Below are 24,834 nucleotides of genomic sequence, written 5' to 3' on the forward strand. Positions count from 1 at the left end.
AGCTCAGTGTGTAGAATAATTGTGGTTTCTTTTTTGATTTACTGTCCTTCCCCTTTGTCTTCCCATTTTCATGATTCTGCTCCACAGAGATAATTTGTTTTGTTGCCTCCTCACAGTCAGGAGCATTGGGGTCTTACAGTGGGAGGTGAGTGTCTTGTCAGAGGAAACATGAGCAACATATACCTCCTTTAAACAATACAACAGGATAGGCACTTCCTCTAGAGAGCATAAAGAGGACGGATCACGGGGGTCGCACGAGGTCTGCATGACGGATACTAGCATTAAAATCATGATGGTGGCTGTTATGTAAATGTTCCTGATGAATGCAGTGGTGGTGATGACACTGATGCTGCTGCAGATTTATGTGGAACGATTTGAAGGAGTCATTTGGTAGTGTTGCATATACAGATGATAAACACATGGGCTCGCAGATGAGAATGGAACAGACGGGAATCATAACAGAATCAGAGCCAGTGTGTTTGCACATGCAATATTATAATATATATCACTTCTGTCCTCTCCAGAACTGGAGCCACACAACCTCCTCTCCATGATGGAGACCTGGGAACAGGTGAAGTACACAAACACACAGGAGGGCAGACACAGGACAATTAAAAAAGAACAGCTGACAGACAGTGTACATAGCGGATGTTCAACTTCTTCATATTTCCTCACTGTCTCGCTGCTTTCATGTGGCTGCTAATGATTTGCAAACACGACAATTGCGCCCCTTAGCGGTCAAATACGTTAAGCACCGGTGAGTCGGGCGGTGACGCACGATCCATCAGTTACTAACGCACTGCTCTGGCCCTGTTGTTTTCCAGTCCCTGTTGTTTTCACTCGTCCCTCCTCGTAAGATTATGTAAATTGTTATTGTTCTAATAAAGAAAAAAACAAAAGAACAGCCTGATCAGTGAATCTGACTGCTCAAAGCTGTCATCCACTGACTAATGCTCCAGGAACGAGAGGAACGGCTTTTACAGCCTATCTGTGGCCGTTTTGAAAAAAACATTTAGTCACACATGATTTCACCACAGTCACAAGTTGCACAACACTTTTCATATTGAAGCGGGAACTGAGAGCTGTAAATCATGGCGCTGTTTTTATTTATTTATTTATTTATTTTGATTGCAGTGGGTGGGTGACCAACATAGGCACAAACGTAGATGTTTTTATTTGCAAATCACTGCTCATCATCACAATAAAGACACTAACCATCAGTGCGCACTGGGCTGTTTTGATATGACAGTGCTGCGGTTTGTCCAGATGTTTTTTTGCTGCCACTGCCCCTCACACACTCTCGGCTGCTTCGGGATCATCTGGGTGAAGTCAGTAACTGCGTGTCTTTGCCAGAAACACACACTATTTATCACTCCGTTGTGTAGAGAAATCGCAATGGCGTCACAGACCACGCGATGGCGCACAATAGCAAACGGTCAGCTGTGTGCCAACAGTGTTTAAATAAATAAATAACATACAGATAATGAAATTATATAATCACTATAACGTGATGTAAAGTAAAACAACGCGTGTATTAATGAAAGTAGACTTTTTTTTTCATTCATCAGTCCAAAACAATTCTTGCTCCACTAAACTATTCCCCACATTGCGCAACTTTTTTTTTGATTTTCCACTCTAAATGAAATACGCCACCTGTTCCTCTATTACCGTAGCCTGCAGGTGAGTTCCTGGAAACACGGGCGCTGGTGCTGAAGCTCTCTTGTGGCCCTCCGTCCCTCCATCCATCCCTCCACCCCGGCCGCGCCTCCTCCCTCCTGCTCACACTAACTCCACAGCTGAGCCAGACGCGCGTCAGACGCGCTCTCCGTGGCGCACGCGAGTCTCCTCTCGAACACGGACAAGTTCAGTAAACTTCACTAGGTCATCTGCGCAGCTCCAGCTTTTGTTTCTACTAACTTTATTTTGGTTTCGATGACGTGCTGGATTAAAAGTGTCGACTTTTGTTCTCGCAGCGCAGGTACAATGACCGCATTCTGCTCCACAGCGACTGATTAGAAGTAAGTTGGACCCAACGCTTTGATCATTTAATCTACTGAAAAACCTTTTTCTTTCACAGCCGGATCGAGAATTCTCTGTCACACAGTTCATAAAGGTAAATTACTTATTTTTGAAGTAATACTTGCACGAATGTCCACAAACAGAACTGGGATGTGATGTGATACAGAGGATAAAAACAATAGTTAGTGTCTGAACTCAGTGACACAGACCATTGTTTCCCTTTTGGAATATTACAGTGGTTGCTCACAGCTAACAATATCTTATGAGCTTTGTGCTTGTAATTAGGGCATTTCACCAGAGTGAACATATACAAAAGGCTTGTCAGCTGCCTTCACTTCCTCAGAAGTGTAGAAGTGTAGTTCTTGAAGTGTAGCTGCCACTATCTGCACTGAATCTCTGTTAATGAGTAAACGTTGGGAACCTGGACACTGCACTGACCTCTCTGATACTGGTTGGTAATCCTCTCTTTGTGCTTATCTCTAGGGTTTTGAACAGTTCTCTACAGAGCTGCAGTGTTTGAACTGTGACCCGAGGTTACTCTGTGACAGATAAAGACGACAACACAAAAAGTGTTTCCGACCATGGATTTCGGCAATGATGTCGATCTGTCCAATAATAACATCACTCCTTTGTGGAAGCGCCGCACAGACAACTGCAAAAGCCCCCCGGACTCAAGGAAGCCTAAACCGCGACCTGTCAGTTATCACATGAACGGGGTCATGACGACAGACTTCCCTTTGGAGGACAACAAGTGTTCATTCACCCTGAGCCAGCCTCCTGAGAGAGTGGTGGTCACACCCCAGTGTCCAGACAGGAACACTGCGGTGTTGAAGCACGTTTTACACAAACCGGCCAGGAAATCCCGAATTGTTCGAAGCATCAGCATTGGGCACCTCTCCAATGGACGCTTCTCGCTGCCCAAATTTAGGTCTGAGGAGAGCAGATCTGCTACACTGGACAACAGAGTGTATAATGGAGATCGAACTGAGAAAACCAGCAACGGAGAGACAACAAGTCCTGAAAAGTGTCTCCAGGACCCTCAGAAACAAATTTCCAGTTCATTTACTCTAACCTCACAGAACGACCAAATAACATTTGGGGCGGATTCACCCTCTGAAGTAGGTCCTCTTAACCGTTCCTCTCCTGTCCTGTCTCCATGCACGCCAAATCACAACCACTACAACCACAATGAACTATCCTCGTCCACTTCCAGTCCATCTCCTCCAGCCTGTCATACCCCTACCCCCTCTCACAGCTCCACCTCGAGCGTCCTCTCCCTCTCTTCCCTCGCCTCCTCAGACCCCCCAACCCCACGCTCCCCATCACCAGTAGAGAGAGGGCAGGCGTTCCACAGGCAGTCCCCGTCGTCGCCTGCCTCCTCACAGGACACCAGACGTGCCTCTTCATCCTCTTCCATCTGCTCCCCTTCACCCTCTCCCTCTCTTTCCCCAGCTCCCTGTCCTTCCATTGTTCTCAGCACACACAGCCCTGCTGCCCTGAAGATGGGCACCCAGCAACTCATTCCCAAGGGTTTAGCATCTGATATCCGGCAGAGCAAGGTGGCTCCCTCGGGGCTGCTGGGATTAGGGGATCATTCCAAGCGAGCTTTGAAAGCCCTCAGTATGGTGGAGACAGGAGCCTACTTTTCCACAGGAGGGGGCCCCAGTGAGGGGAAAGAAGGGGAAAGTGAGAGCCCAGGGACACTCAGGAGAGGCCTGAGAAGTACGTCCTACAGGAGGGCAGTTGTGAGTGGAGTAGAGTTAGATGCGCCTTCGGTAGATTTCAGGGCCCATCGGGCTTCACAGCCTGTCATCAAAGCCCTGAATGGGGATATTCCAGATTCACCAGTCATCCCAGCAAGTCCTGCCACTCTAAGCCCCACTAGCCCTGGAACAAACAAACCTGTGAGCTCAAGAACCACAAAACCTGCTAGCCCGAGGATTCCAAAACTCCCTAGTCTCCGAACAGAAAAACCTACTGGGAAGAAAAAGGTGGGTAAAGCTGTTGGCGCGCTGACATACAGTACCTGACTGGCTTTATGCAGGAAAAAAGAAAAAAGAAGGTTATCAGTTATAGCTGCTCTAGCAGACTGATATTCCTCATCATCATAGTCCATCAGGTTAGGTTTATGTTTGATTACTTTACATGGGTTTAAAGTATCTGGAGGTAAAGTCCATATTGTAAAATTACAGCACAGGCTGAGTACTTTGGAACAAAGCAAGCGGTGGCAGTAGAAATTCCGACAAGGCCATACAAGGACAGTTAACAGGAGACATGACGTGATGTTAAACCATGCCCACGCATGCACACTTAGATACACAGTGGCACTGGATTTAGACAGGGGTCACTGAAGGAGGTCACCATGAGGGTAAAATAGTTATACAAGTCTGTGTGTGTGTGTGATTTATCCAAATCATTACATCAGTGCTGTGTTTGCCTTTCAGAGCCCAGATAAGAAGAAGGTTTTAACCATTCAGCGTACGTTTGACAGCGAAGGTGAGAAACACACTTCTCCCTTCATTTTATTTGATTTACTTTCCCCCCTCAGAGACAAATCAAAACATATCTTCCTTTTGAAACACAAAAATGTCATTTTAATGGATGTTCTTGCCTGAAAAATGTGTTTCAGAGGAGGAGCTATATCAGAACTACCAGGAGAAGGCCTTGCACAATGACTCCGATGAAGATGCGGATTCCAGACAACCCAAACCTGATAACGGCATCGTGGTGCAGTACAGACCCATACGCACCTCCTGGAGCCAGCTCAGTGTGGTCAGTCAGAAAACACGCACATATAGACAGGGCTGTGGTAGCTGGCGTTCTGCTTTGTGCATCATTCTCACTCTTTCCCGACATTACAAACGATCATACAGCACGTACTGTACGCTCAGTGCTGTGGCATCTTGGAATGCCAGCGCTCCGAAGAATGCTGTCGTATCCAGTTTGGCCACAGTCCATACCCATCCTCCCACTGTTTCTGCCTTCCTCGAACGCCTCGTTCTGTTTATCAGGGAGCACAGGAGCATTTTGTCTATCGCTCGGGTGGGCAGGGAGACAGTCAGCCCTACCCACAGGAAGTCTCCAAAGAACTGCTGGGCCTGCTCCCATTGAGTTGGCGAACTCTTCACACATGTCAGGCTACAAGTATGCTTAAAATGTTTCCTCTAGAGAGACATCCAGTGGCTTTGCGTTACACAATATAGTTAGGGCTCGAAATAAAGGGATGAATAGATTGATAGAATGATCTGATTTAATTTTCTACTTAGGCATTTGCTTCTGTTTGTTTACTCACTGAGAAAAGGACATGTGGGAGAAAAACAGGCCATAGTTCAGATGGAAGTCATTTGCTGCTAAGGTAATGATATTCACACACAAGATAATAAATGCAAAATTAGATTGAAACTAGAGAAATGATCTCTGGTTCTTTTTAAATTCTCGTGTATGTCAGAGAACACAGATGTGAATCAGATTATGCCGAGCTACGAAGAACTGAACTGAGCTTTTCCATCACAGCTGCTTTACAGCTGTGAATCAGCTGCGGCACGAACGCGTCTGCCCAAACACTACATCATGTGACAATGTGGAGAAAATGCGTGACGTGAAGCTGGCGGTAATTGAAGGATATTTCCAGCGAAGCTCAGAACCAGATATACAAGCTGTGCTCATGCGAGTCCTGTCCTTCCAACAAACCTCCCCTGGCTCAGCTCCTCCCTTCTCTCTCACTTACTCGGGAACACCTCTCGCCATTTGGGGTTTGATGACACGTCACATCCCAGAATTATCACATTTCCCGGATTCCCGCATGTATTTTCTCGGAAGGAGGTTTTGTTGCATTTCCAATGAGGAAACAGAGATTCAAGCTGCATAAAAAGGAAACACAAATTGATTTTGAATAATGAGGCAATTTAATTGTTTAATTCCAGTTACACCCAGAGAAACTGCAAAGCAGGGTAAAGTTCACTTGGCACAAATGAGAGTGAAACTTTTCAGCTCTATATTGATCGAGGAGATGACACGCAGCTCTTCCTCTCCTTCTTTTCACCATCACACATTTGTGCCTGTCTCTCTGACACCTCTGCTTGTGTGAGAGAAATACACCTTGAACTCTCTAACTCTGCAGCCTCGTTCCCAATAGTCAAAAAACAAACCAAAACATTCGAAACACAACTCTCCTGCACTTTCTCTGAGTCTTTCTCTCTTATCTGGCTTTAAATGTAAGGCTAAAATAATGGAAGTGTACAAAGGCTCATGATTTTATCAAAGCTGTCTCAGTCAAAATGTGGGTGTATGTGTGCTACTGTTCATGACATTTGCTCAGCGCCTCCTGCCAAATGTACTCGTACATGTATTTGTTTATCCGCTGGTTCCCGCAGGTTTGGCAGAAGGAAAACTAGGAGCGATAAATAATAAAATGTACGTATGTGTGGATGGAATAGAAAGGAAGAACCAAGAGATTTGTTTGGTCTGCCGGCGGGTTTGTTTGTTCTCAGTGTTTGCCCAAGGCTGCGGTGTAGATAGTAGAGAAAAAGGAAAGCTCCTCCAGGAGCAGTATCACTTCCCTGTGCCTTTATACCAAAACAGGATGAGAAGCTAGTGGAAGCAATGAAAGATGGGCTCTCTGGATTTCTGCCTACATGTGCCCCAGGTCATACTGCTTATATTTGGAGAAACGTGAGACGGAGGCATGTTGTTTTTTTGTTGTTTTTTTTAATTCAGCCTTACTTTCATTCTAACAGGCTGATTAATTCAGTGTGACACACCTAGTCCATTCCAACAGATTGCTTTCTTCCAGTGTTATTCAAATAGTTCTGGGCTAAATCTCGCCATGCACACACACACACACACACACTTCTTTTAATCACACACTTTTAGCAGCTGCCTGCTTTACTGTTTGCTGTCTTAATGTTTGTGCACAATTTACAAAGTCTGCACTCGCCGTGCACCTCTTCATTCAGTTAAGATCTTTTTTTTTTTTTGTTCAACAACAACTTCATCGACTCCCCGTTCAGGGTGGTATGCCAAGTGCTGCTGTCTTTGTGCTCAGGGACAACTGTTGCATACATGCAAAGAGCACCGGATCCTGGAAAAATGATGTAGTCAAACATGTTTTCATGACTTCTACGTTTGTTCTGATTTTCTTTTTTTCTGTTTAGGTAAAGAAAAATGGTCTCTCTGACCGTATGAGTCAGGAGGAACGCAAAAGACAAGAGGTAGGAGTCATATTTAATACTTTATATTTTCACTTCACAGTGAGCACTTTTTATTTATGAGCAACATGCACCAGTGAGAGACTCACCACACACTGAAACAGTAGAAAAGCTCATTTGGTGTCTGTAAACTCCAGTAGACCAATAAAAAAGCCATCAGAGAGCTCAGCAGGCTGCAGACTATTATGTCTTTAAAGCAAATGTGTTGTTAAGGGGAGGTTCTGCAACGCTGAATTGGTTGACAGATTGATGTTGGTGCTGTGATGTGCATGGGAGGCTCTTATTTAATAGCATGTCAGACACGATTGAAACCTGCAGGTATGTTAGATATGTTCATGTTGGAACCTTCCTCATACAGCAGCTTACTGTGTCAGGGCCGAGTGGGGTAAGTGTTAAACAAAGGACAGTTCTCTCACCATTCCTTTTTTCTCTCCTGCTCTCAATCAGGCCCTTTTTGAGTTGATCTCTTCAGAGCACTCTTATTTGCACAGTCTGGAGATCCTGATCCGCATGTTCAAGAACTCCGCAGAGCTCAGTGATGCCATGACCAAGACCGAACACCACCACCTCTTCTCCAACATCACAGACGTCTGCGAGGCCAGCCAAAAGTAAGTGTGTGTCGACTTTCGATTGTCTCTGTGTATGTTTATAGGACACTCTTTGCTATCAAGGACTTAACTACCTTTGGTTTTTGCACTCTTGTTGGTATTTTAGGGCTTCGCTAAGCCTGTGCGTCAGTGTTTGAGGTTTCTGGTTTTAACTAATGAGCTGGATCATTGTCTTATTGAACTGCATTTAACAGGCAATTGACTGCACTTATTCCACACGAGGTATGTCTGTAAACACTGTTTACTGTGTGTTGATACTGTTCTTTCAGCCCGACATTGTTTTCAGTGTTTGAGGGATTAGTCGTGGGCGGTACTCGGCTGTTTTCTGCTCTCGGGTGTATGTGAGGTTGCGTGGTGATAGGCAGGAAAAAAAAGAGCCGGGGAAGGAGCAGAGGGGCAAATTAAGTGAAAGAACAAAAGAGCAGTTTAACTATAATTATGGCTGCATTGATTATTTCTTCTCTGCCCGAGAGATAAAGGCAGGATGGATTTGTCAGGGTTGTTCTTAGTAACAGCCAAAATGTAAATAAAACTCTGAGTTCCACCTGTTACTTGATTTTTTTATAGTGCATGTCTGTGTACTGTTTGATGGCATTCATGCCCAGGTAACAATGAATGTTTAGGATTCCCCTCAAAATGATTAAACATTCATGTATGAGAGGCGTGTGTGCACCATTATTTCAACAAATAATTGACAGGGAAAGTTTCTGACCCGACCTGTTCTTTCCTGGCTTTAGCTGTGAAGGCACTTTGAAATATGACCCAATTTCTCCAGTGTTTTCCATGAGATCACGGTTTATTGTGAGGGAGGTTTCAAGATTATTAGTATTTTCTATATTATCATTCAGTATTTATCACAGTGACGGCATCAGGTATTTCTCCCAAGTCACTGAAAGCAGTGTAGTGGGCTTTGTAGTGCCCCCCCCCCCCCCACACACACACACCCCACACGCCCTTTGTGCAACTGTTCATGACATTTGCTCAATGATTCCATGTCAGGAATGCACCCCCACCCCCCCTCCACAGAGAGGAAGACCTCACCCCTTGCACACAGTGCATCACCTGCATGCGCGTTTGACTTTAGGAAGCAGCTTCTACAAACATGACTCGCGGCTTCGCGAGGCTCATTAGGCGCACTCGGATTGATCGGCACGGGCGGTATTTATACATTTATTTGGGCCTCGTTTGCTTTCAGTGAATGACACTATCTGTGAATTCCTCTACAATTCCTCACATTCCTGTGTTCAGATGTGCTGCAGCCCATCGCACTCCCCCCTTCTCATTCCTAGACCACACATTGATATGATACTTCACCCTCCCCACCTAAATACTTGAATAACTCTCACAGAAAACTGGGGGACATAGCTCTACTTGCACCTGCTCTGTATATGTAAATGTGTATAAGTATATGTATATGCATGATCTGTAATGCAGGACTGTAGTAGTAGAAGTATTTGTTATGCAGGTGTGTTTTCGATTGCATTTCACTTGCAGATTCTGAATATGACATACCTTATCATTAACATAACATACCTGAATACTAAAACTACAAACAGTGACAAATAGCATACACCTGCAGTATTTGTCATTCAGCTTTAACTGATTTGCTTCAGGAGGGAATGCAACCTGAGCTTGAGGATCCTTGACCTGTTAAAACCCCCAGTACGCCTTTAGGACGTGGGCCAGAGGACAAGGCAGTGTGTGTGTGTGTGTGTGTGTATGTGTGTGTGTGTGTGTCTTTTGTTATCCTGTGTAATGCGCCTCCTTTAGGAAGGTTATAGTTCAAACTATGAGGTCAGGCATGGACATGTAGTCATAGCACTGTGTGTGTGTGTGTGTGTGTGTGTGTGTGTGTGTGGTAGGAATGGGGTTGTGTAGGGGTACTGTAGGTGCTCTTGCAGATGAGCGTACGCTCATTCCAATTGGTCAAGGTCAGCGTCCTGTGCCTGTGTGTCCGTTTCCTGTTTGTCACCTCGGAGAGCACACGCAAAAACACTTATTCTCTTGAAGTTGGACATGTGGTGCGTCGTTAAAGCGGCCATCTGGTGGTGCTCAGGAAGGGGAAAAGCCTCTGTGTTATGGTTAATGGCGGGCTATGTCTATTTTAAGAGGCGGGGACCTGCACTGTAGTGACACTGCAGCAGGTTTTAGGAGAAAGGTGATGGCCCTTCCTGCCTTTGGATCTGTCTTTGTGTCCTATATCCTCACCACTGTTGCATGACTCATGCTTTGACGCGTCGGTCTCCAGCTGCAGCCATGTATGGTATGAATCCGTGACCCACTTACTAACGTGTTCATCCTGTCTTCAGGTTCTTTAAGGAACTGGAAGAAAGACACCAGCAGAACATAGTGATCGACGACATCAGCGACATCGTGTGCAGGCACGCTCAGTCCAGCTTCGACCCTTACATCACATACTGCTCCAACGAGGTCTATCAGCAGAGGACCCTGCAGAGGCTGGTGTGAGTGACCGAGCAAACGCACACAAACACATGTTCTTATCATATCTTTCGTGGATTTGATCCAAAGCGACTGTTCTGACACTTTGACCTCGCACTTCTCTGTGTATCATCAGTCGATCCACTTTCTGAACAAGCAGCCTCCCTTTCAGGTCCACGAATCCAGCTTTTAAGGAAGTGCTGACCAGGATAGAGGCCCACCCAGACTGCAGAAACCTCTCCATGATCTCCTTCCTCATCCTGCCCATGCAGAGAGTAACTCGTCTGCCCCTGCTTATGGATGTGAGTGTGTTCACGTAGGGTAGCTTTGAAATAACAAGACTTGCAGACTTGACTGACTCTACATAGTCATACAGCAGTCTTAACCAGTTCACCTTCTCCTCTTTCTACCTTTTTTAATGTTTTTTCTCCAGTTCTATGCTTCCTTTGGCACCACATTATTCTGTCCCTACTGTGCCTCCCCCCTCTTCCTCTCTCTTGTTCTACTTTCATCCCCTTCTCTCCAGTCTTCCCTCAGTGTATCTCGGGGGACTCTGGGGTTTATGCTTGTACACTCAGAGGCTTCTGGATCCTGAGAAAGTTTGGTTTCACTTCCATTTCTTCCCACAGCTTCCTTGAGGCATCAATATTTTATCAGGCTCTTTATCGAGTGTGGTGTGCAGTGGATTGTTGTGCAGTTCTTTTTGTGCATTCATTTGTTTTGCAGGTTTTTAGAGATATGATTTAGTGTAACTGATCTATGGTATGACTTTTTGTGTTGCAGACAATTTGTCAGAAGACACCTAAAGACTCGCCACAATATGAAGAATGTAAAAAGGCTTTACAAGCAGCCAGCAAGGTCAGTGGCTTCAAGGAGTCGGAAATGTTGTGCACAACTCATTAGGAATTTTATGTTGTTATATTTTCTTAAACCTCCATTGCATAATTCTTCTCTAGAGAATCCTAATGTAGCTATACTTCTTTAATGAGAGAAAATCACTTTTATTTCCCGTCTTTCTTTTACTTGATAAATTGGAGCTCATTAATTATTCACCTCTTTTCCAACAACATGAACTAGGTGCAAGTTGGGGACAGCAACAACAATTGTGCACTCACTCTCTTAACAAGTTGTTGTTAGTGGCTTTGCGAGCTAACATTTTTTCTTTTTGGATAATCCCACCCCCAGCCCCTGTCAGTAAGTACAAGCAAAGAGTTGGTGCTGTTCTCAAACCAGTTTCCTGGCTGAGAGCCGAGACCTTTAAAATGCAAAGAAGGCAAGATTAGGCACCAGCTCTGAATTAGCCTTGGTGGAAAAGAGGTAATTGTGATGAACAGACATTGTATGTGTGTATATTTATGTATGTGTGTGTGTGTGTGTGAGCAGGTGGTACGGAAGTGTAATGAAGGAGCTCGCACAATGGAGAGAACAGAAATGATGTACACCATCAACTCGCAGCTGGAGTTCAAGATCAAGGTATGGACATGGTGTCAGATGGTGTCAGATTGGTACAATGGTTGGTTTTGTAGCAAGAAAATAACAAACTCGTGCACTCACGTGCAGATGCAGTAACACGCAGAGTGCACTTCACTCACGTGCTGTGTATCTATATATGCATATTGCACACAAGGCTTGGCAGGCTCAAGTGTGTCTAAGTAGTATGGGAAATAGCTGTTGGCATGTTTGGGATTCACAGCTGGTCTAAGTACAGTATTCTGCATAGCCAGCTGTTCACACATGTACACACACCAGTTGTGACTTCCTGACCGCTTCGAGATTACAGACGTTTTTAAAAAGCCTTTACACTGAGTTAGAGTCTCCGTTCTTTTCTCATCCCATTATCTTTTGTTCTCTTCCAGCCGTTCCCACTGGTCTCGTCCTCCAGGTGGATGGTGAAGAGAGGAGAGCTGACCGCCTTCGTGGAGGAGAACAACATCTTTCTCAAGCGGACGTCACGGCAGCAGGTTTATTTCTTCCTCTTCAACGACGTCCTCATCGTCACCAGGAAGAAGAGGTGAGACGGCACGGTTCTCTCTAACTGTCCTTGGCGTGCAGGCTTTGCTCATAACTCATCTGTTCTGGCATGTTGATGGTGAAAGTGTAACCATAAGCCGCTGGCTGGCTGTATGTGAGTATATGACAGAGTTCATATAGTTCAGTTCTAAGAGCTGCAATGCAGGGCGTGTGACATTGTCCTCGTGTTTTAACACGTCGAGGGAACTGATTCTGTTTGGGCGAAAAATCCTGTCTTTGTTTATAGAATGAAGTGAAACTATTAAACTATATGAAACAGTGGCACAATTGCAGTTCGAAGGTATTATCAGGATTCCTGAGGTGGTCTTCTGTGCAAACACACTGGACCCCCACTCTATGTTTGTTATGCTAGACAGGTGCAGCTTTCTGAACCTGCTACAGCTTGGCATTATGAATCTGAGCTTGTTGTTATCAGTTTCCACATCTTCTGGTCCCATGAGTCATCTGGAGCTAATAGACCTACTCATTGTCAACAACGTCAGGGAATCTGGTTTTCCCCTCTCGTGTCTTTTCCTCTAGTTTTTGGCAACACCACGAAGCAAGAGGACTTGAAATGATTTGTTTTTTTTTATTTGCGTAAATGGGCACGTGCACTGGTGTGTCTGTCTCTTCCAAGAAGAAAGTGAATCCTTTCCCGTCCATCTCGCTCTGCGTCTGGAGCTGGTGGTCCTGACATTTGCAGACTCAGACTCCGGATTCAGAAAAAGAAAGGAAACATTCCATATGATATTTTTCTGGGAATTTGATCCAGGATGGCTGACTCCAGCAGCGTATGGTGCCAGGCCTGTGTTTGAATGAGGGATTTAAGAAAGGGAGTGCTCAAAAATGTGTGTGAGTGTGCGACTGAATGGGAGAAGCTGTTATAATATTGGTTTATGCTGCGGGGAGTGCTGGAGCCCCGCTGTGGCACGCTACTCTACTGCACTCCATCCGTAGTAATCAAAACAAAAACACGCCCGGGATACACGAGGCTAGCCAGGCACGGCCGGGTCACAAACCCTGCTAGACATAATGGTGTAATAGCTCTTTCCTTGTCATTATGACTAGCTTTCAAACAGCAAACCGTGCCTTGTGGTCGAACTCAACAGGGCAGCGCTCTTGGATCCTTTTGGGCATTTTGCAGAAAGCTTATATTGCATGAATAATACCATGAAAACCAGGCTGAAGGAGTGGAAGGAGGTGAAAGCCACAGAACTTACGCAGAGAAAAACATAAGTACAGTAATACTGTTACTGTTAGCCTGTGTAACTCGTGGGTGATATACAGTATATCTATTCTATAATGTTAGGATGCTCTCTGTGCAGCTGTCTGCCTAATGAGCAGCTATTTTGCTAATTGATGTCTATCTTTGTTTTTGGACTGCTTACTGGAGGAAATAAAAGACTTTAAGTTCTGGAAAACAGCAATAGATTTTTATAATAATAATTTGTTTTCTACTGTTTACCAATATTTAGTAGTTGCCAGTTAATCAGTTAATTAAAGAGCAACTTTAACTCAGTTAATTGGTCAATCTGCTCCTTCAGAAGTGGAGAAGAGATATTGTAACAAGCAAGTTGAGAATAAGTTGGTCTTTAATCAGGGAAATTACTGTGAAATTCAGAAAATCAACCTTTATCAGTCCACATACTTGTTCATGTGTGTGTTGTATATTACCCTTTGCTAATAATAAAAGTATGGGCAACATGAAGGTTTCACTAAGGTGCATTCGACTTAACAAATGTGCCTATTTGATCAACTCTGAACTGGATCCAAAGTGGAACCAGCCCCATGTCAGACCGGGCTTTTGTCACGCAGCAGGGGGAGAGTGTCGACCTGCTGCACTCTGGCTCACAGGAACACTTACATAACACCAGGTCCACACCAGCTGGCTCCTCTCTCATCTCCACGTCCCCCTTTTATTCCTGCGTGATGCTGGGCATCATCTAAACATTCACTGTTGTTGAGGTTTCCATCCCACCCTTTTCCTCCCCCCTCTTCTTTCTCCTTCTCCTTCCAGTAGTCACTGCCTTGTGGTTTTTTTTTTGTCCATCCTATATTTGTGCATGCATGTGTACAAGTCTATAGTCCAAACATGTTCTGTTCTAGTAATCTCTGGCTCCCTCTGTTTATTTGACTGTGCCGTAGTCTCAACACTCCTACTTTGCACCATAATCCTATCATGTGTTTGTGTGAGTGCATGCTCGACTTGGATTTGTGTTAGTTCTGCTTATGTGCTGAAGAACTGGTTGAGCACTGCTGTGATCTATCTCCAGCAGTCCAGCACAATTCGATTGTGTGTGTTTGCGTTTCTATGTAGATAGCTGGTGAGAAGGGCGCACTCTGATGTGCACAGGGATTCCTTTCTCCAGTTTTTCACACCTTTTCCCTATTTCAGCATGGGATTTCTCAGCTATCTATCATTCCTCTGTTTAGCAATAATCTGACACTGTACACCCATGTGTACACATGAGAAAACTCTTCCCACTAACACGCAGATTCCTCACCCATCCCAATCCCCGGTGTCACGTTAACAGCATTCCAGGCATTTTACCTTTAGGGCTGTCAGGACATAAAAAATGCTGATTGACCCTGAAAATCCAGCTAAGAATGTTTTATTTTAATTTGATCTCCAAACCATATCTGTGATGAATGTATTTTTTAATTTGTTTCCCTAGAGCTGGAGGAGAAGCCAGAGCCTGGCTCTGCAGCTTTGCAATTAACAGGCAGATATTACAGTGGTATCAGTTTTCTCAAAGACACAGTGTATTTTCCATCTCTGTCAGTCCCCTCCCGCTTTCATCTGCTTTTATCGGATTGTCTGCACTCTCTTTCCCTTCTAAGAAGAATTAGTTGTGGGTAACAGGCTGTAACTTGAGTGACCTGTGGACAATAAGGGCCGAGGGTAACAGTTAAACCCTGTTGATATCCTCCCAGCCGTGACTGGATTCTCAAACCACGTCCAGAGCTTGTGTGTCATAATAAAAGTGAGTCAGTAAGACATGGACGGATCCACAGTTCACTAATGTTTGTTTAATGGTAACCTTTGTCCCTGCTTGTGTGTGTGTGTGTGTGTGTGTGTGTGCGTGTGTGTGCACGCGTGGCTGTACTAATGCATATGCTGGCTTACAGTATCCTGCTCAGTAGCTTCTTCGCTTGGCTCCTGTTCCAGTTTCAGCTTGATAAAACACATGCGGGCTGGACTCGAGCTCCTGTTCTTCACAGCACTGTGAAATCACAGGCCCGCCCACACACACAAACACACACACACAAACACACGCTTGTTTTTTTATAGTTATACGAGGACACTCGCTGATGTAATGTTTTCCCCTCTACCTGTAACTTTAATCATCACAGCTGCTGTAAATGTCCAGCCCTAATCCTCAGCCCTAAAGCTACCCTCAACAAAATTACAAGCTTAACCCTAAAACTAAGCCTTTAAAAAAAGTCCTCACAATAATTTACATAAACATATGTCTACATGAAGACACATATATACACACACATATATACACACACACACACACACACCCTTTTTTCCACAGGTTCTACCTTGTTTCACAATCAGCTCCAGATGTTTCAAACCAACTCTGTGCTCTGCTTGATACGGGGTCACGTCCAGACAAATGTAGTCATGGGAAATGCAGGCATGAACTGGAGAAACCAGGGAGCAGCTGACTGTGTGGAACCTTTGACTGGCACAGAGTCAGCTGATTTATTAATCCAGGTGAATTTGATTAGCCGCACAGTCCATAGTCTCTCTGAGGGGGGTCTGAGGTAACGGGAAACTAGATCTGGGCTGAAAAGACCGAGCTTAAATTAGTCGCGTGAAATGAAGTGGGTACACAGTGATCACAAGATGAAGTGGATTTCAGTGAGTTTCGGCAGTTTCTTTTATTTTTAATGTAATCGTTCCTCTGAACCCGTCTTTCCCGACTGTCTGTAGCAGGATCGCGTTCATCCGTCGTTGCCACTTCACCACTTGCTCAAATCGCTCTTCACACTCCAACTTGTTTTGAGCTCAGATGAGACGGAGTGAAAAACAGTGGCTTGACAGATTTTGCAGGATGTGGTTTCTTATTGTTTAAAACCAAGAAAAACAACAACTTCTAAACTGCAGGCACAGCTCCTTTCTTGGGTACGAGTTCGTCTGGTGCTTCTTTGACTGTTCTTCTACACAGCACGCCAGTAGCTCTGTATTCTGCAACAGTTATCTGTGTTTATGTGTCACAAAAATGTTCAGGAGAGTAAATTGTGTGTAATTAACTGTTGTGTTATACAATTATTGTAGTCCTGTCTATTTTACATCATCTGCCACACTTGATTTGATCTCCAACAAATAATTCACAAGCCGCCCTGAATATATGACATGAAGCCTTATTAAACAGTTTCTTTCCTCTGTCTTTGTCAGTGAGGAGAGTTACACTGTGATAGACTACGCTCTGAGGGACGAGATCAGGGTGAGTTCCTGCCAGCCGGAGGATCTCAACCTGTCACCTGTCCGGAGCACCTCCAGCATGCTGAGCTCCCGGCAATCTGGCGCCAACCACGTTTTCCAGCTGAGTTTCCGCAGCAACCACTCCGGCGACAAGGTGCAGATGATCCTGGGGACGGAGCTGCTGTGAGTGCTTTCTTTTGTAACCTTTGTCCCTTTTAATGGTCCCGTTTCTGTTTCACTTATAGCGTGTTACAGATTTACGAGACCTGCTGTTAAGTGTGAGTCACTTTTTCCTTCAACGACATCAGTCCCACATCATTTTACAGACATATTAGTAGGACTAGTTTAGTATTTTATGTGTTGGTTATTATCTTCACCTTCATGTGTTCATCTGTGCTTTTAAACTCAAAGCACCCCTCTCTCCTTAGCTCCTGCTTCCTAGTCTTGTTTGGACCATTGTTGGTCACAGGGATATTTTGTTACATCCATTCTCAGGACACAGCCCGAGCCTCGCTGTTGTTTTCGTGATCACAGTGTTTATTATTGTGCTATACAGTCTGCAGTGGTACTGTAACGCAGACTGGCTATACCGGATAATTGTTTTGTTGACTGGGAGCCTTGTAACCTTGCCATCTATTCTAGGAAAGCACCCTCATTTCGTTTAAAGTGTGCTGGTGTGGAGCTGAAATGCGTCGCATGTGCAGCTTTTAATGATTACTCACACATCTGACCTACAAATAGATTCAGCTGGTCTGAAGTTCATGCTCGTAGCTGTGTGTAAAAACCCGCTCGCTCTCTCGTTGTACAGCAAATAGACAGAAAAGCGGGGTTGTTCAAAAGGGTTATGTAACCAGCACAAACAGGAGGGATCTGTCATGTCCCGGGCTTCGTACACGGTTTATTTGTTCTAGTTAGGCAGTGCAGCCCATGCATGCACACACGCGCACACACACACACACACACACACACACACACACACACTTTAAACTGGAATTATTTGCTGCGTTTCAAAGCTTTGTAATAGTGTAGTGTTTTCATATGAACAGGACCGGTTCCTCCTCATTCCTGTGCAGTTTCAGAACCTCCCTCCGTATCCTCATTGCAGAAGCTGTGGTTTCTCAGCTTCACTGTACAAAACATTCAGATGGCTTTTATGTTTTTCTCTAGCTTTTCTTCAATCGGCCAAACGTACATATGGGCTTATTTTGTGATCCTGGACATGTTTCGATTTAGATTTTTAGCTCAAGTAAAACAAAATGTAAATATGAATATAAAAGTTCAGTCAGTGGTTATTTTCAAGGCACAAAATCCACATTAACAACAGCTGAGCACATGGTGGAGTTGCATGAGGGATGAAGACCTGTATGTCACCGTACACTACACTACACTACCATCTATCATAAATGATTTGAAAGATAAGCTGATTATTTTTTTATAAATTTGATCAGATTTTCACCAAACTCACTGTGGAATATCGAGTAATATAGAGTACTAGGAACTGTCGTTCCAACAGTGGGGTATTGTGGGGGGTTTGGGGCTGCTTTGCTACCATGCAGGGGAAGAATGAACTCCCACGTTGATCAGAGTATCCTACAAACTAAGGATCCTGTCAGAGTGGTCGACCACCAGCTACAGCTCAGATGTTTGTTAGTATTTGTGACTTTGTTGAAGATCAGATAATATATTATGAAAACCAGGACATTTCACATACTTCATTTCTCTTCCCACTGTAACACGTTTGATCTTCAGTCAGTCGCAATAAATTGAGACACAAGGAAAGCACGCACCTGTGTTTGCTCCCTGTAGCTACTGCAAATGAAAACCACTTTTCTTGTTCAGCATCAGTGTGGATCATTGATGTGAGCTGCTGAGCTGTGAAACCTGGACAAAGCAGCTGGAGTAATATTGTTAAGTGTGACGGCTACGGGCATGTACAGGAGGCAGTGGTAGTTATGAGTTCAATGTGCTTCCAACTGTGTCTTTAGAAGATGCCCATGTTACCCCTCCATGAGGGGGGGGGGGCAGTTGTGGAAAGCCCCTAAACTCCATGCTTTGATGGTGCAGGCTTGGAAGCCTCACTATCAAAGTGTGGGATGAAATGTAGTGGTGTGTGTGTGTGTGCAGCGCTCCACTAACTGTAGTCCTGAATGAGCTGCAAAGAGGGATCTCTGGGAACTGTCCATTGTTGGTGGTTGCTAGGCACAGTTTAAGCTGTTGCCTAGCAGCAGCCCATTGTTAAGTGTGCTGTTTCCCACGACTATCCCTCCTCCCCTACTGTTGCTTCAATCTCCCCGACTCTTCCTCACGGTCCTGTGTCTGATCTTTTAGACAGCAGCCAGTGTTTGCACTTCGTTTTTGATGACTACGAAATAACTTCCTCGGGCCATTCATCCCGATATAGTGATCTAACCCGACATGACACTTGGAAGTGGTGCTATATTAGCCATTAGTCTATTTTCAGACTCTTCAGTTTGAGTTAAATGAAGCAGTGCAGACACACAAGGGGGTATTGAAGCTATCTCAGAAGTTAGATGGAAGGATGGACAGTGTTGGAGCCACAGCTGATATTTTTATCATATTGGCCGTAAAAAAAAAAAAACTGTAGTTGTCAAGTTCACATCACTTGTGATTTTGACCAACTCCCCAAAATCAAAACATTCAATTCAATTTGATTTGCAGAGATGAAACCAGCAAATGTTTTTTTCCACTTTGGCTTGGAAAATTGAAAACAAATAGTTTTAGCACTACACCCTAGATATTCTATTAACAATGAAAACAAAGCTGGGACGAGTGTTCGACTTCTGGCTCGTGATTAATTGAATACGTTTTGTTGATTAATTTTCATTTCATCACAGTGTAGTGGTGCATTAACTATGCTTTGAGTCCCCACTATTAATGCCCTTTGATTTAACTGACTGATGATTTACAGACCTGTTTCACATGTTCGTGTCTTAAAGAGGCTGAGAAGGCTGTTGCTGATTGCCGTCAGCTGACTTACTGTCCCACTTCACGGGGGCAAAGGCCACAACAGTGCGGCCCTACAGTACTTGGTGATTTCTGTGGAGCGGGCACGCACCACTGGTTCTACACAATTCTGTGCTGCGCTGAGAAGGATGTGGCTATACTGCACATATTGTTCACTTAACCACTGTATTTAAGCAGCTTAAAGTTGGGTTGCAGTGTGACATTCCTCACATTCGGCAGGGTGTGGCCTGTGTTGTTGTTTTGTTGTCGTCTTTTGTGGAAATGAAACTGTAAATATGGATTTCTCTACGTTGGTCAGTGTGGGTGACTCTGCTTTCACTTCCAGTTGTTCTCTACCTGCCTTCTCTGTGTGAGGACTAAGAAACATGCATGCAATAGAGTGATCTTTGACCTCAGCAGAGTAATACATCTGGAATTCAGACAGACAGCTGGACTGGAGATGGCACAAGGACGCCTGTGTGTGTCCGACAGTCTCTCTGGCATTGCTGACGACTCTCTTCTCTTGTGTGTGTGTGTGTCCTCTTCCTATTCTCTGTATCCTTTTGTCTGGATGCGCACATGTCCGAGCACCTTCCCCCCATGACCCTGATGTTGTGTCCTCTCCAGAGTCTATGAATAGCGCTTCTCTAATAAGGAAACAGAGCAGCTACAGAAGTCTGCAGCAAAACAGTTCTGTTAGTCACATATGCAGCTTTATCACAAAGCGGGGGCCGGTTACATAACCTCTTCCACCAGGGGAGGGAGTCTGTACTTGGGCTGCACACTTTGGCATGGACTTTGTCGCTCTGTCTGCTTTTGTTTATGTGTTTTTTGGTTCTATTACTACAGCGTGTCTGCTTTCGTTTATGCGCTAATGTAAAACTTGCAGATGGGAGTTGTTCCCTTTTCCTTGGAAGTTTCCCCGGCTGCTCCATGTCAGGTGTCCTGTTTTTGTCAGAAGAAGGAATCGTACCCAAATGCCGCACCGACCTTAAACACTCACTTCCCCTCCTGTGGCACTCCATGGCCTTGGTAGAGCTACTTCAACTGTGTTTTGGTCTGGAAAGGGCTCTGTCTTTATACAGCCTTGGCAAACAAAACCACCTGACTGTGTCTTTGCAAGACAGGTTAAGTAAAAAAAAAAGAGGAAGGGATTTGGCTAAGAGTAAACAGATTTATGTGTGTGAGCAGGAAAGGGTTGGAAGGGGAGGGAGAGGTGAACCTGAAATGAGATGAAAAACAGTGGTCGGGTGGTAATTTTTAAGCTGGCAGAGGCAGGAAGGATGGAGGGAGGCTGTCATCGCTCTTTATCTGCTTGTGTGAAAGAGGTTTTACAGTGCAGCAGCGAGGCCTCTTTACTTTTCAGAGCTGAAACCAGAACCTCTGATAAACTTACAGCATCATTCTTGGTATTCTCTTGCTCTTTGGGATGAATGGCTAAAGGCAGATTTACAACCATGAATAGACGGATCCTGTACAGGCCTGCAGGCATTCAGACGGAAAGAACGAAGCGCCGCTCGTGCATATGCAGCAGCCTGCATGTAAACACACTCGGCATGCGCACATTCATAGTTTCAATGAAGTATTTCAGCTGTTGAAGCGTGAGAAGGTGAACTGATAGTGTGCTCTCTGTGCGCACGCATGTATCTGACCTTCACCATGCGTGTCCAGCTGTCAAGAGCAATGACTAACAGATGCCGTTCCCACAGAGCCGCTCTCAGTACAGAGAAGTAGCTGGGACGTCCACTAAAGCATGTTGCTGTGCGGTGCAAGTTTGCTCTCATGGGATGTCGAAGCTAGTTAGCGCACTTTCAGCCTGCGAAGTAGGCGGGAATATTTAGAAATGGTGAATCATCAGCATGCTCGATTGGCTTCGGTGGTGCAGGTATTAATATACAACATTGTTCTTTTCTTTCCACGCCACACATTATGGCTCTGTAGATACATGCTGACTTACAACAAGCTCACGCTGCAGAGCCGCAAAAATAAACCAAGTTAAACTCGGTCAGTAGCAGAACAGACTAACTTGAAACAAAGCAAAAGACAGTAGTGTTAGTAAGTTTCAACTTTAACATTAAACCTTATTGTGTTGATGTGCTGGTTAGACATTAATATGGCATTGTGGCTAAATTAATGATTTTATTCACAGCAGTGGTCGTAAAGGTTTATGGTGATTACATCTCATCCAGTTAGTGTGAAAGATGACATGACCCAGTATTTTACAGATTGTGCTGCCTGAAAAACATCAGAACACAATCTGAACAATGGGAACATAATAATGAGGTCTGACTCATGGGACTTGCCTGTTTCAGGTCCATCTGGGGCCCTTGTGAAGAGGGCCCACACAAATACCATTCAGCCTGTGAAGGTCTGTGCATGTTGCACCAGTCGGGATCGTGCAGGCCGATGGCACTGAATCACTGTGGGTCTCAGTGAAACCCCCCACCGCCCTCTGGCTCACTTCCTGAACCCCCTTTGTCTCCCCGCCCCCACCGTTCTTCCTAAGTGCTTCTTTGTGCTCTCCATTCAGTCGTAGCTGAGAACAGGTGAAATCAGAGATGGACTTTAGTGGAATCTGACCTGTGCAACTCCACCCACTGTTACTTTCATGAAACGCACATGAGAGAGAGAGCGAAAGCAAAAGCAGGTCTGTCCCTTTCTGAGAATCAACCTTTGTGCCTGTTCTTGCCTCTTTTCTCTAAAAAGACTGGAAAAAAACAAACAAACAAACAAAAAAAAACACACCTCTGTTCTCCCTACACCGATGAGACCAAGATGAGGGAGGGAGGGTTGAATTTAACTTGCATTATCAATAACATGTGAGCTGTTTGGTTAACCTGCACTATCGAGCTTTGGGAACTGTGGAATTAATGTGGCTCTCCACTGCATTCAGAACTCAGTCAGTAGAGTTCAATGACCTGTTCATGTGCTGTTATGTGTGTTGTTAGGAATGAGCGCGCTCGATGGATCAGTGCCCTGGGACAGAACGGCAACAGCGACAAGAGTCAGGACAGAACCAGTAAGCTCCAACTTGACTCCTCCTTTTAGCCTGTTGCACCACCTTGTGGTCATTTGATGACACGCTCTTGCTGTGTTTCTCAGATTAATTTCACACCGAATGGCGTGTTGATGATTAATGTGTCTTGTTTCAGATGTGATGCAGGTGGAGGTGATCAGGACTTACACAGCCAAGCAGCCAGATGAGCTGTCCCTGCAGGTGGCCGACGTGGTGCTGGTCTCACAGACTGTAGAAGGTGCGTTAGCCCTCGCTGCCTGTCTCACCTTTACTGCTCACAGTCTCTGTGTAGCTCCACTCACCGTCGTTAGTATTCTTCTCGTTTTACACTTTGCTGTTTCAAGCACATCCTTTCATCGTGCTCCTGCGTAGCCTCCACTCCTTTTCAGTTTCTTCTTCACACAATGGACTGAAAACCTGTTTTGATGATGATGTTAAATCTACACAAACACGACGGCACTGGTTTTCATTTCCCATTTGGTGACCATAGCAACTGACTTTGACGTTAAAAGAACAGACGTCAAAAAGCAGAGAGAGAGAAAGACATATCACATGCTTACGTTTTCATTTATCAATGCCATTTCTCCTCTCAGGCTGGTATGAAGGAGAGCGGCTGCGCGACGGAGAAAGGGGGTGGTTCATGTCTTCGTGTGCCGAACCAATCACGTGCCAGGCCACCAAGGAACGCAACATGCAGAGGATGAACCGCCTACAGGGGTTGGAGACTAACGTGTGAGGAAGAGGAGCTGGCTGCTTGACACCACAGCAGGGCTTTTCTCAGCTGTAGTGACCCATTGACACGGCGGTGACCTGCCTTGTTTTTAATCCGTGTGGGACAAATGAGTTCAGTAACAGCATCAGTGACCTGCCTTCAGAAAACAAGTGGATTAGGATCGAGGCTGCGTGTCTCCCTTTTAACAGTGGGATAGAAACGAAGCCACAGCTCAGGCTTCTGCTCAGCATCCACTAAATCTCACTGAAGTTGAACAGCAAACACTGAATTCACATCTAACGCAGTGGAAGAACAGAGATTTCCTTAATTACTGATCGGTGCCTGTGTGGGTGGGGGTGGCTTCACAGCGAGATCTGTCACATTCATTAATTCCCCGGTCGGTTAGAAAACTTCACACCCACAGCCAAAGTGACTGCTTTCAACACCCTGCTACATAACAGCTCCTGGTGTGAGATGTGTAAATTTTGTTACCCCACCCAAACATATTTTTCTGAGTATAAGTGACGTGCAATGTATTAACAGCAACTCCTGTGCCGCTATGGTAGGTAAACGACGGCAGCCTGATGTCTGCTCTGTTAATGAGGCACAGGCCATGTGATTAGGAGTTTTGCCAGTAACGATGTAACTATGGAGATGTTGATTGTGAAAGTGATAATAAGGCAAGATGGTGGGATTGGCAAATCTTTACAGAGTGTTGGTTATTGTACAAATTCTGTTGGCAAGTCGAACTATTACAATATTTACAACACCATCCAATATGGTGGAGAGAGTGAAAGACAAAAAAAAAAAAAGAATGCTACTTTTCTGAGGCCTGAGGCAGAAGAAGTGGTGATTACTTGGATGATAATACATATCACAGTCATCTGGGAGGCGTAATCACATATGTCATGCATGGGTTAAGCAGAAGGGACAAGCATCTGTTTTCTACCTTTCTGTTTGTCACCAGTTAATGTCACTATCATGAATCAGATCCTGCATTTGTGTCACAAACGCCATTATTCTCTCCATCCACTCAATGATTTGGACAGCCTGAAATATCACACAGCCAAAGGTGTTTATATAAATACCCACCCTCCCCCTTTAAGATTTATATCAATGATGTTATAGTGGCCAGCTGAAATTAATTTGTGTGTGCTGATGGGGAGACCAGAAGGAACGAGCGACTCTGCCCAGCCTGGCTTTTAATGGGATTGTCCAGCGTGAGTCATCTTCTTTAGTCTTGCCGTGGCCAGCTAAAGGAAATGAATGGCTTAGTCGGAGTGTGATGATAACCCCATCTATCAAGCCTACTGCCCCGGTCAAAGTGACAACCACAACTGTTAGGCTATACAAAGCGAGGTATGACAGCAACGGGGCCAAAGCATCCTCAAACGGACACGAGTATCCAGACTCTACAGAGAGCA

The 24,834-nt window shown here is 44.9% G+C and overlaps 1 protein-coding gene across 2 annotated transcripts; it reads left to right on the forward strand.

Moving 5' to 3' along the window:
* The first annotated feature begins 1,771 nt into the window (after positions 1-1,771).
* Positions 1,772-24,222, forward strand: LOC113174554 (rho guanine nucleotide exchange factor 26). 2 transcript variants are annotated; one of them, XM_026378626.1, is made up of 16 exons: positions 1,772-1,978; positions 2,078-2,113; positions 2,503-4,010; positions 4,464-4,515; positions 4,649-4,791; positions 7,173-7,229; positions 7,674-7,834; positions 10,144-10,296; positions 10,446-10,575; positions 11,057-11,131; positions 11,657-11,746; positions 12,130-12,284; positions 16,692-16,901; positions 22,631-22,701; positions 22,835-22,936; positions 23,292-24,222. In XM_026378626.1, the coding sequence occupies exons 3-16, from the start codon at positions 2,601-2,603 to the stop codon at positions 23,432-23,434; spliced, it is 2,952 nt and encodes a 983-aa protein (XP_026234411.1). In that variant the 5' UTR covers positions 1,772-1,978; positions 2,078-2,113; positions 2,503-2,600; the 3' UTR covers positions 23,435-24,222. The 2 variants fall into 2 exon arrangements, with proteins under 2 accessions (XP_026234411.1, XP_026234405.1); XM_026378620.1 differs by lacking the exon at positions 2,078-2,113 and having other exon boundaries at positions 1,772-2,018.
* Positions 24,223-24,834: the final 612 nt, after the last annotated feature.

Source organism: Anabas testudineus, chromosome 13 (genome assembly GCF_900324465.2).
Source record: "Anabas testudineus chromosome 13, fAnaTes1.2, whole genome shotgun sequence".
NCBI classification, from domain to species: domain Eukaryota; kingdom Metazoa; phylum Chordata; class Actinopteri; order Anabantiformes; family Anabantidae; genus Anabas; species Anabas testudineus.